This window comes from Glossina fuscipes, unplaced genomic scaffold (assembly GCF_014805625.2).
Source record: "Glossina fuscipes isolate IAEA_lab_2018 unplaced genomic scaffold, Yale_Gfus_2 1, whole genome shotgun sequence".
NCBI lineage: Eukaryota > Metazoa > Arthropoda > Insecta > Diptera > Glossinidae > Glossina > Glossina fuscipes.
Genome location: NW_023998415.1, coordinates 20103524 through 20121049, shown reverse-complemented (window position 1 = coordinate 20121049; position 17526 = coordinate 20103524). Strand labels below are relative to the sequence as shown.

The window sequence follows — 17526 nt, the reverse complement described above, 5'->3', positions numbered from 1 at the left end:
AAAAAGCATAACTTTTCTACATTTAAATTAAATTAAAATTATTTAAAACTGAAATTATGAAAACGTAAAGTAATGACCACAAATTTTATAGTCATACCTTAGCTACGCTGCACAAATTTCGCGGATAATGTTTTCGCATTAAAAACCAAAACAACACCCTCTTCACATACAGTTCACTAATCTATGCTAAAGGCGTTTTTTTATTTTTTTTTTTGGTAAAGTGTTCATAATATTGTTGATAATTGTATAATAATTATTTTTCGAAATTTGAAATAAAATACTTATTATGTGTCGTAAAAGTTTTGAATTTCTACCCAAAAAATTTATTTATTTTTTTGTTTATATTTGGTTTTGCTGAATTTTCCTCAATATTGATCATTACTACGCAAGGAATGGAAATTTGATGCATCACTATAGGGGAATCTATTTTTGGTTAAATAAATTCAGTTTGCGCTTTTCTATTAAGTTTTTTTTTTTTTTTTTTTTTTTGCATTCGTAAATTGTATTTTGCCTTAGTGTATTTTACAAAATCATAGCATGAACTTTGGGCGATTTTTCTTTTAATTAACGTGTTTACTTTGCTGAACTTGGTAATGAATTTTTGTACGCTACACCACTACTATGATAAAAGGGTATATTAAATTTGTACAAACGCAATGCAACAGCTAGAAGGACTCGAGATAGACCCATCTCTTATTGTGCCGATCGATTTAAGCTGGTCTATCCGTCCGTCTGCTTTCATGTATCTTTCTTGTGTGTCTCTTTTTCGAAATGTTATAAGTAAAAAATTTGGTGTCTCATCCGTTCTCTTCCTCCTTCGTATCTAGCTCACAAATGCCAGTGCGAATTAAATAAATGAAACGTAGTTGAGAGTAATTTTGTCTAAACGCAAAGGTTCTGCATTCATCGGCACATAAAGTATACAAAATGAAAAAGTTTTTAACTAAAATTAACATCTAACGTCAGTTTCAAGCTAATATTAAATTTTTTGCAAACATTTTCTTATTTCGTAATTATGGCCGTAAGAAAAACACAAATTATTGGTAAATAATTTGGGTGGAAATGTACAAAAGCATAGTTTTCAGGTATAAGTATACTACACAATGCTAAATAGCTTTGCAGCACCACTACACGATATAATATCATGTAACTTAACAAAATGTACATTTTCTTGATATACATGTCTGTCCTGCAGTACAGTTCAGAAGGCAGTTTAAAACGATTTAAGTTCTCAGAATACTGAAATCTAATTTTGCAGTGGAAGTAATTTGCTTTGACTTCCAAAAGGGCTTCTTTCTCTCCCCTGTCGTCGCCAGTCACAAAAGGTTAACAAAATGAAATTCTTGGAAAATGAGCAGTTTCGAGACATTTGATTAAACATGATGGAATAGTTGTTGCCACCCTCTCTCTCTCTCTCTCTCTCTCTCTCTCTCTCTCTCTCTCTTTCTCTTTCTTTCTCTCTCTATCTATCTCTCTCTCTTTCTTTCTCTCTCTATTTCTCTCTCTCTACAATTCGAATTTTATACCTTCCAACTATCATTTGTTCTCGATTCAGAAGTATACTAGCAAGATCTGTTTACCCTCTCAAGAACCAATTCAATTAGTTAGTTGAAAAAATCATAATTTCTATGAAAGAGGGCAGAAGATAACCATTAAAAAGGATATATATTATAATATTTGTCATAATCTATTCATATACAATGCATAAATAGCGCATCTTCCAAAGAATATACACACATCGATAATAAAGAAGACAAAAAATGCTAATCTTTTTATTTTTTTGCGATGTCTCTATGTCTACTTTATATGTACATATGTCTAATTTTAGGCTTCCTTCTCGAAGGAGTTACGCCAACTGCACCACCGGATGTACCACCTAGAAATCCAACAATGAATCGTATGAATAATGGTCGTCTAGTGGCGGCAAATCCAAATGATTTGGGTGTGGATTTTGAGCCCTCTTGTTTGGTGCGTACACCATCAGGCAACGTATACATTCCCAGCGATAATTTAAGTAAGTAAAATGCATTCCTAATTTCATTTCTTTTATTTATTTTTTTCCCCCTATTTTTTTTTTTTTTATTAAATTATTCCAATACCAAACAAATTTTTTGGCAGTCACGGAAGAAAAAAAAAAACAAAATAAAAGTCAACGAAACATTACTATTGAATAATATTAAAGTCAACATGCCAAAAGCTTGTAGTTCATGCAATTTGTTTTTCATGTTCGACTATTGCCAGTTTTGGCAAACTGTTCACCCAGCATTTGCCGATCATTAATCTTTAGGCGAAAAACACTATAAACAATTTTTTTATTTGCCATTGGCTCTTGATGGCAATTTTTTACGTGATTTTCAGTTAGTTTTTATAGATTTATTTCCGTTTACACGAAAAGCCACATTTTTTTTTTTTTTTTTTTTTGTTTAATTCAGATTATAAATGCATAGATATGTGCAAAGCACAAATATACGTATACTTTTTACCTAATAAATATTTATCTTATTAGATTTCTAAAAAAAAAAACAAAAAGAAGTAAATTATTAAAGTGCAAGAGTTTTCTATTCCGAGTAAGAGAAAAGAAGAACGAGAGAAAAGAGAAAAACTCTTTTTACGGTTTACCAAAACTTGAAATCTTTGCCATCCTTTGAAGCGTATCTATTGGCGGCCTTCACCACAAAATACCTTTTCAATTATCGCCTTAAATCCTTTCGGTTTATTTGTTTCAACATATTTTAAATAATTTACAACTTTACACATGTTTTATACCTACAAAACACTCTTTTTACCCTCGTTACATGTTTATGCAGGCGTGTACACACACAAACATTTCATATGCAAACGTGTGTTTGCGTTTTTGTGTATAATTTTTTTTTTTCGAAAAACTCATTTGCATATATTGATGCAAATTTATGCACATAACTTATGGAACATCATAAAAACATACACAACCATACACACACACACACACACACACACAAACACACACACACACACACACACACACACACAAACGCATACGCACATATATACACACAATAAATACGGCTGCTTAAAGCCTACTAACCAAATATATCTCTCATAGGAAGAAAGATCGAGAGCGAGAGAGTGAGAGAGAGAGAGAGAGAGCCAGAGCAAATAGCAAAGAAAAAAAAAAATAGTTATAAAAGCATACATTTAGCAATTTAATGCAAATCGTAAACAAATACTAGTAATTTTGGCCAATACAGCTACCGCATGCTTTTTGTTATCATATTCATATATACGTATATACATATAGACAGAGCATTTTTAAAATACGCAAATACTTATTCGCATATGCATGCACACTTGTAGTTGTTAGTCTCTTTTCATTTTCATTTTTTATTTACCAATATGCATATATACATGCACACACACACACACACACACACTAGCATAGATATACACATAGTAAGTACCATTTGTATATCAGTCAGAAACTTTTTCTCAGTTAGTTTTATATTTAATTAAAAATAAAATATAAAAAAGGGGAAAAAAAAATTGAAAAATATTGAGAAAAACTTAATTCATTCATTCATTTGTTCATTCATTCATTCATATACCCATACAAACATTTGTATTGAAAACACTTTGTCTGTACCACATGAAAAAGGCAAGCAAGCACGCACACATACCTAACCATTGAGTAGCGTTGTCTACATACAGTCACACAGGCCTCTTGAAAAAATACGACTTAAAAAAAAATAAAGAAAATAAAGAAAAACTGAAATAAAAACATGTAAAGCCAACAGAAAAATATTGGCGCAAACAAAAATGCTACCACTCTATATATATACATATATATATATATATATATATATATGCAGACGAGAGACAACAAACATACACATACAAACACACTTATGTATATTTGTACGGAAAACAGGCTACTCTACGCATACACTATTTGGATTTTTTAATTAAAGCAAAAAAACAAAAACGAAAGCAAAAATACATAATAAAATGTTGTTTGAAATTGTGAAAAAATTACTTTTGTGTTTTGTTTTGTTTTTTCTTTTTTTCATTTTAATGAACAGTTGAAAAAATCATATGAATCAAGGTAATAAAATTAAAGCATACTTTTCAGCCAAAACTTAATTTTTGCAATTTTTTCAAAACATCTGCAATAAAAAAAAAAAAAAAAACGAAAAAACATGCTTCAGTAACCCCCCCAAAAAAAAAAAAAAAACACTATTGATACCTTTTATTCTTTTGAGGTTAAAAGCAAAAAAAAAAAAAAAGGCAAGAGAAGAAAGAAGTACTTGCCTTTAAGAAAACTGATTAAGAAAGCTTTGAAGTAGCTGCTGCCAAGAACTCTCTTCACTGTGTGTATGTTTGTGTGCGACTTTGAACGATGTTGTTTATTCCTACGCGAACTATTAGCCAAGTTAATTAAATTGTATTTTTTATCTGCAAAATGTTATTAAAAAAACACGCGCACAAAATATATATCTATCTTAGATAGCAAATTTATCGATACCCACTACTAGTAGCCCTTAAAACGATAAAAATCCTAAATCAATTGCAGCAAAAAATCATGAAATGTTTATATAGATATATAGACGATATATCGGGAGTACCAACTAGTTCGGTCAGTTTTGTATGAGAAAGTTTAAATACTACTACGGAGTGCTGAATAAAACCCTGACCCTGACCACCCCATTTAAACGTGCTGTCTTCAAGGTATACGCAACCGTATAACCTAACCATTAAAGAATTAAAAAATGAAAGCATACACAACGTGGATGCTTGGACCTTTGATTCGACGTACTTCTCTACAAAAAAAAAAAAAAGCCCTTTACTTTTGCTGATAGATTTATTAAATCTCAGCGAGTGATGAACCGTGGATGCGTCACCATGTTGAAAATCCATAAAATGTTTTTGCAGACTCGGCGAACGACGACGAAGTTAAATATCGATAACGGCCCCATTTCTGTGTATTATTGTCCATCCAAACCGAATATGAGCATTTCTAAGGAGTGCTACGAATAATAATTGAAACGAAATAGGCGTGATATGCCAAACAACGCGATGTCATGAGTTTCCGTTATGTAAAAATTTGACCCCAATGTAGCATGGTTCACTTGGGAGATATTTTATAGTTCTAACCTGGAATGTCCTACATTACGAGATTATATTAACAAACGACATATGCTCATGTAAGCTCATGTTTCAGTAATATACGGTATTTAAAGCACCGTTAAAAAAAAAAAAACCTAGTTCTGACTTGACAGGATTTTATGCACTATAGTGCATAGCAAAAATCCTTTAGTTAAACTTTGCTTTAATTTAACGATTACGATTAAGACGCTTGAAGAAGTTTTTAACTAGTTTTCGGTCAAAAAACACTAAAAATCATATTCATTACACTGGACGAAATTTTCAAATCGTATTCTCAGACAGTCAACCTACAAAGATAACGCGACGTTTTGTTAATCACTGAAAAGTCCTATTAGTCAAGATAAAATTGAACAGACTTTATGTGCATTTAACATTGACCAATGTCTTGAGAATGTAATCATAATTTGTATGCGAGCGGGCAGATACAAAGAGAAAACTAAATAGATTGCATATTCTTGATTGGATGTCGAGCGCACGTAGTTCGTGAATGTAACAAACCTCTGCTAAAGTCTCACATGCACTCCGCGCTTGATACAAAAACAAAAAGGAAATTTATTTAACGAATAGAAAGGATAAGAAACTTTATTTCTTCGTCTCCATTTAATTTTACACACACGTAGCTCTTTCTCTTTTTCTTAAAATTAATAAAAAGGTTAAAATGTGAACTATATTACAAACGGTTGTACTATGTGCCAAAGTTGTTTATATAAATATTTAGTATAGTATACCGCAACCATACTAACAAGAAAGTTATTCGTACACGAGATGGTAAAGTAAAACTATTCGATAAAAGTTAAGGGGAACAATAACACATGTGTTTATATATGCAATTTTATGGGCATCTTTAAGAAACGACCGATGAGCAAATAGATGTAAACATGATCGTCCCAAGTGATTCCAAAAATTTTAATTTTTTTTTTTCTCAGATGCCTCAAAAGCCTTTAATGCATACTTTGCAATATCATATTTGTTAAGCGTACGCAATAAGTTAGCATTTCTCTCTCTCGCAAAGAAACTACCAGGGAAACTTACTTGATTGAGAATATGGAATCAAAACAGTTTCCATTACAAAAGAATAGAATCAAAATTCACTTACAAGCCAAAGTTTTGCATGCTATTTTAATTTTAAACCTATAGGTTTCTATAACTTTCCTTGCAAATATATATAATAACATAATATATAGGAGAACACTAAGCAAGTGTGCGAGCGTTGTCTTCGCCTCATTTGTTAGTATCGAGGCATTTGTTACTTTAGGATTTGCCAGCGAGCAACAAATTTTCGTTTGACATAATACAAGTTTGTTAATTGATAGCAAACTATAAGTATAACGTAATTATATTGTGATAGGTTTGTCAAATATTTTCAAAAGAAGAAAGTTTTTATTTATCATCATTATATTTGTTGAGAAAGTGAACATCTCTAATATCCGAAATTGCTGTTGTTTTGTCATCATTTATCCCTTGCGCCCGTTTCATACAAATAATGTTATCCTTTAAGCAAAGCTACTTACATCTAAAAACGAAGAAGATAACATCATTTTTAATAATGAACTTGAGATTTTGAGGCCACGTGATGTTCATTTCCACAGCCATACTCGTTTCCTTTCCTCAATTTATAATTCGAATAAGAATATCAAAAAAAAAAAAAAAACAATTAAGAACATGACCTAACAGATTTATTCCTCGAACGATTTTTCTCAATAAGAAAGGGAATGGTCGAAAAAGTGGTCCGATCCAAATCGTTTTCAATAGGGTATATCTTGGCCCGAACCACGGAAGTGTAACAAGTTTCTTTTAAATATATTTTAACAATAGCGGCCTGTAGAATGAGCACAAGGAAGCAAGACGAATAAAAGGAGAGCCTAGCTTAGATTGATTTAGAAAGTGATTCCGAATCGATCGGTATAGTGCAAGGCAGGCCCTCCTCAGTCTTACATACATCCGTATCCGTATGCGATGTGAAAACTTATCGAAAATATTTCATTTTGAATCGAACTTTATACGACAGCCTGCGGTATTGATTTTCAAAATATTCGAACATATGAATGGTAGAAAGTCTTCAAGAAGAATTGTGGACTGATTAAAAACATATATGACCTTGATCGATTATCAATAGAATGGACATTGTTAAAATCGACAGTAATGTAAAATCTGCTCTTTTGCTGAACTAGTCAGCTGCCCTTTACGAGTATTCTTGTCATGGAGAAATGATCATAATTCGTATGATGACAAGCACACTCGTCGTATATACTTACTTAAACTTGCGACACAAATAAAGTGCAAAGCAGATATTTCGTAAATTCATTTACGATATTTCAATTTGTATTCATAAATAATGAAATTTTTTCGAAGACTTAATCGTTAGTGTCATGCGTAGAAGGGAGGTTTAACTCTCTTGCAACACATGCGACATTAATTGCACACGAACGAAATGATCCATAGACTTTGCAAGTATCACGTAAGGAGAATAGAAATCGCCATCTGCACCGGCAGAGTTCATAAAAAACGGTCATTAGTTGTCCTTGTATCAAAGAACTATAGTCGAACGTTAAAAGGATCTGATTTGTTAAAAGAAAAGAAAAAACAATTATTCACTTTTGCCCAAGGTACAAAATGAATGCGACGTTTTTCCTGAGTTCGTGGTGTCGGTATGTGAACTGAGACTCAATTCCATTGAAATGAAGGCTCGACCCAAAGGCGAAAATCTTGCAGCACCCGAAAATTAACATTATATGTAAGTTTCGATGATTGTGCACTGTTTCGGTGGCATAGGTGTATTCTTTCCGGCGAGGCCTATGTTGAGAATGTGATCTCATCTTCTAACCATTAACCATAAACATTGATTTTCTTAGAAATTTTTGCATATTTTCTCGGGTAAACGATATATGATATACGAGGTATCGAAAAGCGTGTCACTGTGCCTTGGAAATGTGCAATTCTGCTCCGAATCAAATACGACTCGGTCTTGCCATATGGATAAGGGCGGGTATAAATTCAATTTTAAAAGTTTCCGATACTTTTTTGACGAAAAAATTGTTCATGATATTAAAATAATTTTCTCCTAATTTATTCTAAAAATTTAGACAATAAACCATAAATTATTATAATCGACTTATGGTAAGCATAAACCGTATTGCATATGCATACTGAAAATAGCAGAAGTAGAAAACAAAAAAAAAATTTTTAAACAAAACTTTAAACACTTGAATTAAAAGTTTATTTAAAGCATATTTTAAGGATTACAATATATATATATATATATCTTATGTCTTATATATGTATATTGTCCTTTTGTTAAGTATTTTTAATAATATTTAATACCTTTATACCCTACCCTCTACAGAAACTTGAGTATGCCCTGTTTTTGTTATACTATTTGTAAAAACTGAAAATGAGCATTGGAAACACCATAAAATATATAACTAATAAAGAATACAAGATTAATTAATTTTTTTTTTTTTTTTTTTCTTATACATCTTTCATATAACGGTGATGATCAGAAAGAAATTAGTAGAGTGAGAGGTGCGGAGCTTATCCATGCTTGAGCCGATTTTCTGACTTTTAGTAATATACTCAGTAATAAAGTTATGAAACCTACTACAACCCTCTACTAGGATAAATAAAAAATCTAATCGCACCCTGCTTGTGTCAAAAATTTGACAAGCATTTCTCGTCTTCTTGCGGCACTAGACATGTAAGACTCATTCTTAGGCGAGTATAACTTATACGATATAGGAAACAAAAAGGGAGAAACAAAATTATATCATTTTGCATCTCATAGTTTACTTGTCCTGTTGCAAATAAATTACTTAGCTATTTAAAAATTTTATAAAAAGCTTTACGTCATACATTCATTTAAATAATTTTTAAATATGAAACATAATACGCAAATTTTATTTATATAGATATAGATATATATGCACGTATTTAGGTAGGTACATATTTATGAATGTAAGCATAAAACGTATATATAATAAAAGCAACCAATGCCTATATAAGAAAATGCTTTAGAAATTCTTTTATATTTACTTACAAATATATATGCGTACACGTACAACCATATAATTAAAATTGCTGCATATGTTAAGCCATTCTGCACATATAGGTATGTGTATGTGTATGTGTATGTGTGTTTTGTGCATTTTTACTTACTTTTCTATATGCTCGGGTACCTTCATTTACTATTGTACATATGTAATAAATGCTTTGTACACAAACATGTGCAGACATTTTTTGCCTGACGTTTATTTTATGTTGAAAAATGTTAATTAAAATAATGTATTACTGCAGTATATATATATATATATATATATATATATATATATATATATAGTCAAAAGTATGTTTAGCAGCCCTTTTAGCCTGGCTATATGTCATTTCTGCTTTGACGCCATTTTTATATTTACCGTATGCACATTCATAAATATACACGCGCATCCACATCAGCACACATACACACACAAACACACACATATATATATATATATATATATATATATAGAGAAAGAAAGAAAGACAGAATAAGCTTTAGTATGTACAGCTCACGTTGATAACGGCTGGAAATCGGCTGGTGAGATAAATTTTTTAAAATAATTGTAACACATATTATAAAAAATATTTTCAAAATTAGTAAAATACTTTTTAAGGAAAAGCTTTCGGCAAGCAACGTTGAGAGATCAAAAAATAGACAAATTTAAGACACGTTTACATATACACTTTTCTCTTTGCTTGTTGCCTTCTAATCGGAGATTAGGTAAAGTCCAAATTCCAAAAGTTGCGAAACACGATTGATTGATAATTGTTGAAATTTGTTCCGATCGCTTTGCAATTAGCATACACCAGTCATTTAATTTATTGAATATGGATAACTTAAATAATGAAATCCTTGCAAAGGAAGCCATCAAACCGTTTTAGCTCGCGACATTACCTGAGTACACCCTGGAATTTATCTTTTCTAATATTGTTATTCTATCCACACACGTTCACCTCGTCGGACTTAACCTACTTAAACCGAAATAGGAAATCCACACCGATTGTTTACATCGCTTGTGGAGACAAATAGTTCAATTGCTAACTGATGCACGTCTCTTCCAATAATTAATAGAAATTAGAATTTCGCTATTGAATCATGCATAGACACAATATATATTATCATGTAGGAAAGCCTTCGATATTTCATAGTGTTTGAAAAAGTAAATTCGTTTTATGCTGGATGTAGCTCAAATGTCTTGAAGCTTTTTCTAGTATTAGTCGGTTTTTCAAAAGTAAAAATAAAAACAAAATAACATCGACAATGTACAGTCAGTCAGTCAGTCAGTCATAACGTACACTTATAAATATTATGAGTACTTATGCCTAGAAAACATACCTACACAATAACGATGTTGAGATGATGGCTGCGATAATAATTACGTTGATGACTTCCGTTAGTGTTTGAGGGTAAAATTTATATATATACCGTCCGTGTTTGCATTTAAAAATGCAGTTCCATGGTTTTTCCATTCATTGCTATATTCGTTGTGGAAATGTGAAAATCTCCCTCTCTCTCTCTCTCTCTCTCTCTCTCTCTCTCTCTCTCTCTCGCTCTCTCGCCGCTCTCACTACCCCATCGCTTTCCCTATTTATCATGCTCAACCTCTCAGTCCGTTCCACATTTTTCTATTTTGTCTGTCTGTGTGTGTGTGTGTGTGTGTGTGTGTGTGTATGGTACATAAATTAAAGATGCATTTCCTTGAAAAGGTAAACACATTCATTAAATGTACGAAGAAGAAAAAGAATCAGTACAGAAAATTATTAAGAGATGTTTACCTAAGAGTACAAAAAGTAAACTTAGGTATAAATTTGTATTCGCATGTGTGTATGCTGGTATGTATTCATTCTTGCATTTATATAATTATGAACTTGAAATATGGTACACAAAACATATATGTATATGCACAAATGTTTGAAAATTTAAATGTCTACATTTTGCGTTATAATTAAAATGATGAAAATCATTCTCAACACAAGACTTAATTATGCAACCCATACACACGTAAAGATATCTTAAAAGGATATATGATAATAACTTTATGATAAAACATTCCTTCCTACACATGCATACTCCGCTTAGGTATACTATATATATATATATATATATATATATATATATATGCATGTGTGTATATGTGTGTGTGGATAGAATAACGGTAGAAGGTAAAATCTCCAAAAGTGTATGATGGATAATTCTCATATCAAGTATGATAAGAATTTGCGAATTCTCGCAATTGAAATAAATTGTCCAACAACGGGCATGAACAGATATTTCAATTAGTTAATGGACTTTGAAATTTTGTCCTCACAGTAGCCAAACCAAGAAAGTTTACCGATGCGCATATACGATATGCGCACGTTCATACATTTAGTTGTAGGTTTTTCAAAATCTCTCCCAACTTTATTATATAACACAAAGTTAATTTTACCTTTTCTAAAAGAAAAAAACCAAAAAAAAACGAAAAAAAGCAAAGCCCGAATTAGTTTAAAAATAAACTAGAAATACTTGTACAAGGTGAAGAGAAAAATCAGTTATATATTTTTTCTCTTCTTCCGACGATTACTAAACATTCACCACAAAGAGCTTTAACTTAGCAGTCGATTGTTGTTATAAACCCTTGTTATACCCGCGACAACGGGTGATTTTTTGAAATTCTCACAAGCCGTTCAAGTCGTAGCACAATTAACTTAAATGTATACATCGTCGATAGTAAATAGCTATGGAGTCATGTCAGTCTGCTAACGTGCTATTAAGATCTCATGTATTGCCTCTAAAATGCACTGTAATTAAGGAGAAAAGAAAGACCTTCGATCCCGTCTAGGTTTGAGAAGATCGATGCGTTCGCTTCTAAGAAGCCATATTCCCGAGTTTTTAATACCCAAAGTATTGGATGAAGGTAGAAAAAGTACTTGTAAAAATTTCCAAAGGTTCTCTTCTCCGCCCTTTTAGTCTTTTCGTTTTGACACTTTTTGAAAATATTCTTGTCATTGTTGTATAAAAAAAAAAATATAAATTAATAAAAGAAAAAAAAAATCTTTCGAAATTTCAAAACCAATGCAACTCCTTAAAGCCCCTTGGGATGCATTTGCCTATTTCGCTATTTGCTCTATTCGCCTATTACCACTAATTAGCATTGCTGACCGAGCGGAGAGTGTTTTTCATAAAAATGTAAAAATATACTTCGTTAGTGACTACACTTTGCACTTGAAAGCAGCAAACGCAACATTGCTCTCTGCCAAAAACCTAATTAGCATTAATATCAAATTTTCACGAAAGGACTTCCATTTGGTGCTAATTAAAATTTATTACAAAAGATTCTTCCACCTTTAAGCCATTACAGCCGAACTCAAATTATTTTTAAAATTGATTTACATAAATCAAATAAAAATTTAAACCTTTCAGCTTCATTATGGAAATTTTAATCGTTTCAACAAACGACAAACGCAAATCACTAAATTAATAAAAAAAAAAAAACAAAAAGAAAAACACCTTTAAAGATCTTTCCTTCTCTCCCCACCCCCCCTGCTCTGATTGTTCCGTGCAGACAGGGATGTTAAGTATTATGGATAAGAGAAGAATTTTTTTTTTTTTTACTACTTATACTACTTACGGTGCAAAAAAAACCTTAAATAGGCCTACTTTCTGATTCGACGTAAGCATGTCTGTCAATCCGTCCACACGTGTTTGGGTTCAACCTGCAGGTCGCATAACATGACATATATCGAGGAAGTATGGTACACTGACTTGGCGCTTTAGTCCAAGGATAAATCCCATTGAAAACAGCTTGGATCGCCCCAAAAATTTTCGACTACTTCCCATATAACGGGGAGCCGTATTAAGGGGAATAGTGTGGTACAGTTTAGTCTTTTCATTTATTTTATTATATTTTTTGAAAAATGTATTCCTTAATAATAAAATACGATTTTCTTAAATCTACGAAACTAATTATTTTACCACCAAAGACATTTTTATTCATTTTTCATAGCTCTGCGCTCTTTATTAAGAGTCACTGCCAGTTTTACTGTTTCGTCTTTCTCTTTCCTCTTTTAACCTGAATTTCTAAATTTTCCCCCATCAGGCTTTGCGTCTGTGAAACAGAAACTCCAGCTAAAGACAACTAATGAAGGATTCCCCAACATATGTGTCATACTTTATAAATTATGCGCATAATCTGCTAAAAGAAAATCTGCCTTGTGCAGAGAACAACAACATCTACTACAACAATAACGTAAACTAGAACAAGAAAATTAAGTTACAAAAAGCTACTTTGTACATGTGTACATAGTATGATAACAATGTTAGAAAAACTAGTGAAAGTTGAAGATGTACCTAGTGACAGTTACCTTAGAAAATTAATTACATTTAGTTTTAGTTTAGTGCACAAAGTGTGCGAGAATTAAAACGAAAAACAACACAAATTAATTTCGAAAGAGATAGGTTTAAAGGAGGAAAAAAAAAAACAAAAAACCGAAGATAAACATAGAGATGACGAACAGAAATGAACATTAATTTGTTGCTTATCTATGATAAATATCGTATGTCGCAAATTGTAGCAAAAAAATTTATTAAAAAATTTATTAATAAAATTAGTCAAAAAATAGAAAACCAAATATTACGAAAATACACACGCACACGCACACGCACACGCTCTTTCCCACACAGTTATATACGTTTTTCATGGAAACTGGGAGTAAACTCTTAAATCGATTTAACTGATTTTCGAATAATGATAATGAGTTTGAAGAGCATAATAGTAATTGCAACCGATAGATAATCAGTTCGATGTGTCGCACCTATTCAAATACTACGCTATACTATACTACCTTACTCCGATACCTATTCCAGTGTACAGCAAACATTTGGTAAAACCAATGCACTATGTTCAGCTGGCTGACTGTAATAGACTGAAACATTTACATACGATTCAAGTGTTTGTTTATTTCACTGAAAGACCACGTACATGCGTTTGATTATGAAGTAATATAGCATTTGCAATGCATACCTCTAGACCGCTATGCCCCATAATAATTAAGTTTGATCTGTGCCAGTCATTTATGTTACATTTAAACATTTCTTAATTTTTCCAAATCTTTGAACGATTCAAATTCGTCATTGATTCCTTGTCAATTATATTTTATTATATTATATCATGGATCCATTCTTTTCATTCTCCTTTCTATCGAACATTCAAAACTAAGCAAATTGATTCCTTCGCTTCTTCTTTATAGCAGCCTCAAATGAGTAAAATGAGAGTAGACGACATCGTAGATTACTTATGGCCTTAAAACATTTCCACGGCGGCGAGCAGGTTGGTCTCAAAAACTTGAAAAAAACGCAAATTTCGCCGCCCACTTTCGCAATAGACCTACATCTCGTTCGCTAGCTAATATCTCTTTGAAAGTGTAGGTCAAGTTTACTACGTTTTCCGAAATAAATAACAAAGTGATCCGTTTCATACAACTATGTGCAAAGGTCGCAACGCGACTATGCATGAACGCAATAGTATATCTTAGTTGATCTTAATTGAAAAAGAAATAATGCATACTTTTAAGCGCCCGAAAGGAAAACGCGTCTATCTTCTTTTTATAGCCTACACAACTTATCGGACTTAGAACGAGAATATAAGGTCAGCATTGAGGTACGCAAAACCAAAAGGCTTCGGTTTAGAGTTGTTTTCTCTTGCCAAGGGCCTACCATCAACGGGTCCAGTAAGAAAATCTCTATCGTCTGTTTGTCTCCATAAGAAAACCTGAACGCGTATTGTCTGAATGTAAATGCCTTTGGATAAAAAGCGAAAAGCCCCGATTGCTGCCGAACGTCCGACAATCGTCCGATGTTTTTTTTTCACTTTTTCCGTTATATATTATAGGGCATTATTCCGTTGCACGAAAGTCGCGACCAACATAGGGATCGTTACACAAAATTGTCCCACTTTGACGAGATTATAAAAAAAATATTATTTTCTATTGTACACAAGTGGATTTAAGGTTATCTGTCTGTCTGATATTTTGCTTTTTGTGTTCAACCTACGGACCACAATTTTTGAGATATTTTGATGATATTTGCTACAATCGGACATATTCGTATTCAAGGGCGAACGCTATTAAAAATGGTTCGGATCGGACCACTTTTTGGATTACTTGCCAAACAATGAAAAACTGTAGCATAGTGTAGGAGTATTTAACAGAGGGCCGTGGCGGCCCACATCCGTTTCACTTATTTTCAAATCATTTTTTAATATCAAAATGAAATCATTGAATTTTAATTCGCTGAATAAAATTTTAATTCGTTTAATAAAATATCATTTGCAAGCGACTTTCTATTTTTATCTTCATTTTTTCCCATCACGATTTTTCCTCTTTTCTACGGAAACGTCAGGGAAGTTTTATATTTCAATGAGATTCACTAAATTAATGTAAAACGAATGCATGTATTAAATTTCTTATTAAATGAAATTTCAATATCAAAAATAAGAGAAAAGAAAATTGAGAATAAATTAAATTTTAATAATTGCTTAACCAAACCTAACGGCAATGTTTAATGCAACCACTCACACTAGCAAATAGGAAAAAGAAACTCTAGTACGTATCACAATACGCGTTACATTAGTTATATGAAAAACTTATTGTTAATGTTGTTAAAGCAACAGTTTCAAGCTGAAATAAAATAATTTACATCACTATCTAAAGGTTATCTGAGTTTAATTTAAATCACAAACGTAGAGAAGTGAAAGAATAAGAGAAATATGTTTATCGGGAAATTTACATAAATTATCTGAATGTGGAAATTATGCATAAACGCACACACACACACACACACACACACACACACACACACACACACATTTCACGTGCATTTAGTAGGTAGTATTGCGTTACAACTGTCAAACACAATAGTTTTCAATTAGACATTACGTAAATAAAATGTAGTTATTTTTTCTATTTTCCTTTTGCCTAAAATTATGCCAGCAACAAGCAAACAAAATAGTTTTCTAGGATAAAATGAAGCACACAAAATTATTTAGCCTCAGGGTAGTTGTTGGTTAGTTGCTGTTAGCAATTTCATCTACAAAACGCATACATACCTACCCACATACACACACACACACACACATATATATATATATATATATATATATAAGCCCATGCGATTCGAATGGACATATCGTATGTAAAAGATTTTAGAGTTAGTTGCTGGAATTTATTAAATGTGTGCATTTGGATCAAAAGTTTACTCAAGTTTACAAAATCATTTTCCATTATTATTATTATTGTTGTTATTATTTTTAACCACATTAACGCTAATGCCTAAAACCTATTTATAACAAATAATTTAAATTATTACTGTTACTTATACGTACATTTTCGCATATGAATTAACTAATCTAATACATTACCGCTATGTACATATATACATAAATGTTGTTAACCACGATTCACAAAATTCTGGCAGTAAAAACCGCAAACATATATTCCTAATGTGATATGCGTATGGCTTATACATTTTATTATTATCATTAACGATATTATCGTTTTTAAAGCTTCCAGCATGTAATTCTATATAAATTTGCTTTCAAAATATTATTATTTATATTATTATTATTAATATTAATATTATTATTATTATTATTATTATTATTATTATATCCACAAAGGAAATGCGTTTGTATACATCGGCCAGCAGTGCGCGAGATTAAATGAGACAAACATGATTTTCTTATTGTTTTTCTTTTTTTTCTTTTAAACGACTTTATTCATCAACATAAGCACTCCGTCCAATCCTGTTTTTTCTGCGATAATCCTATCATCTGCTCAAAATCTTTTCTCGTAATCCCATCCTTCAAAAATATGCAAATAATTAGTAGCCGTTAAGGGTAAAATCGGGAAAATACGATTGATTTAGCGGCATTTCGAACCTCGAATACATTCAATTTTCCGATAATAGTCAATGACGTGTGACAAAAAATGACTTGTGCCGCTGCAAGTAAATAGAACATTCCTTTTGGAATATAGGTCTCTTATGATCAAAATCTTTATGCACAACAGTGAGTGTACGGTCCTTTGTTATCTTTACGACATCATCTGTCTCTTTTAATTTCACTTTTCATTTGGGGGGCTGCCATAGCACCTTTCAAACTTTCTAATCAGAAACAATGTTTAATTAGACAAAGAGTTCAGATTTTTCCGGTATTTTGGAATTAACAAAAGCACCATTACTAAAATCACTGTAACGAAATCAACTTAGCGAGACGACATGTAATTTTAACAGGGAGAGGATACTTTTTGAAAATAGCAAAGAATACTTGCTCGATTATCGTATCAGTTGGGAAGACCGTTTCTTGACCAAGATGTCAA

The 17526-nt window shown here is 31.8% G+C and overlaps 1 protein-coding gene across 5 annotated transcripts in view; it reads left to right on the top strand.

Annotated features, from left to right (window-relative positions):
• The window catches only part of LOC119645090 (teneurin-m), a 261680-nt gene that overhangs the window by 166466 nt on the left and 77688 nt on the right, over positions 1 to 17526 (top strand). For all 5 annotated transcript variants that reach the window (XM_038044989.1, XM_038044986.1, XM_038044985.1 and 2 more), the window contains exon 2: positions 1829 to 2014. In XM_038044989.1, the coding sequence (XP_037900917.1) occupies positions 1829 to 2014 (186 nt within the window). The remainder of the gene's footprint in view (positions 1 to 1828; positions 2015 to 17526) is intronic.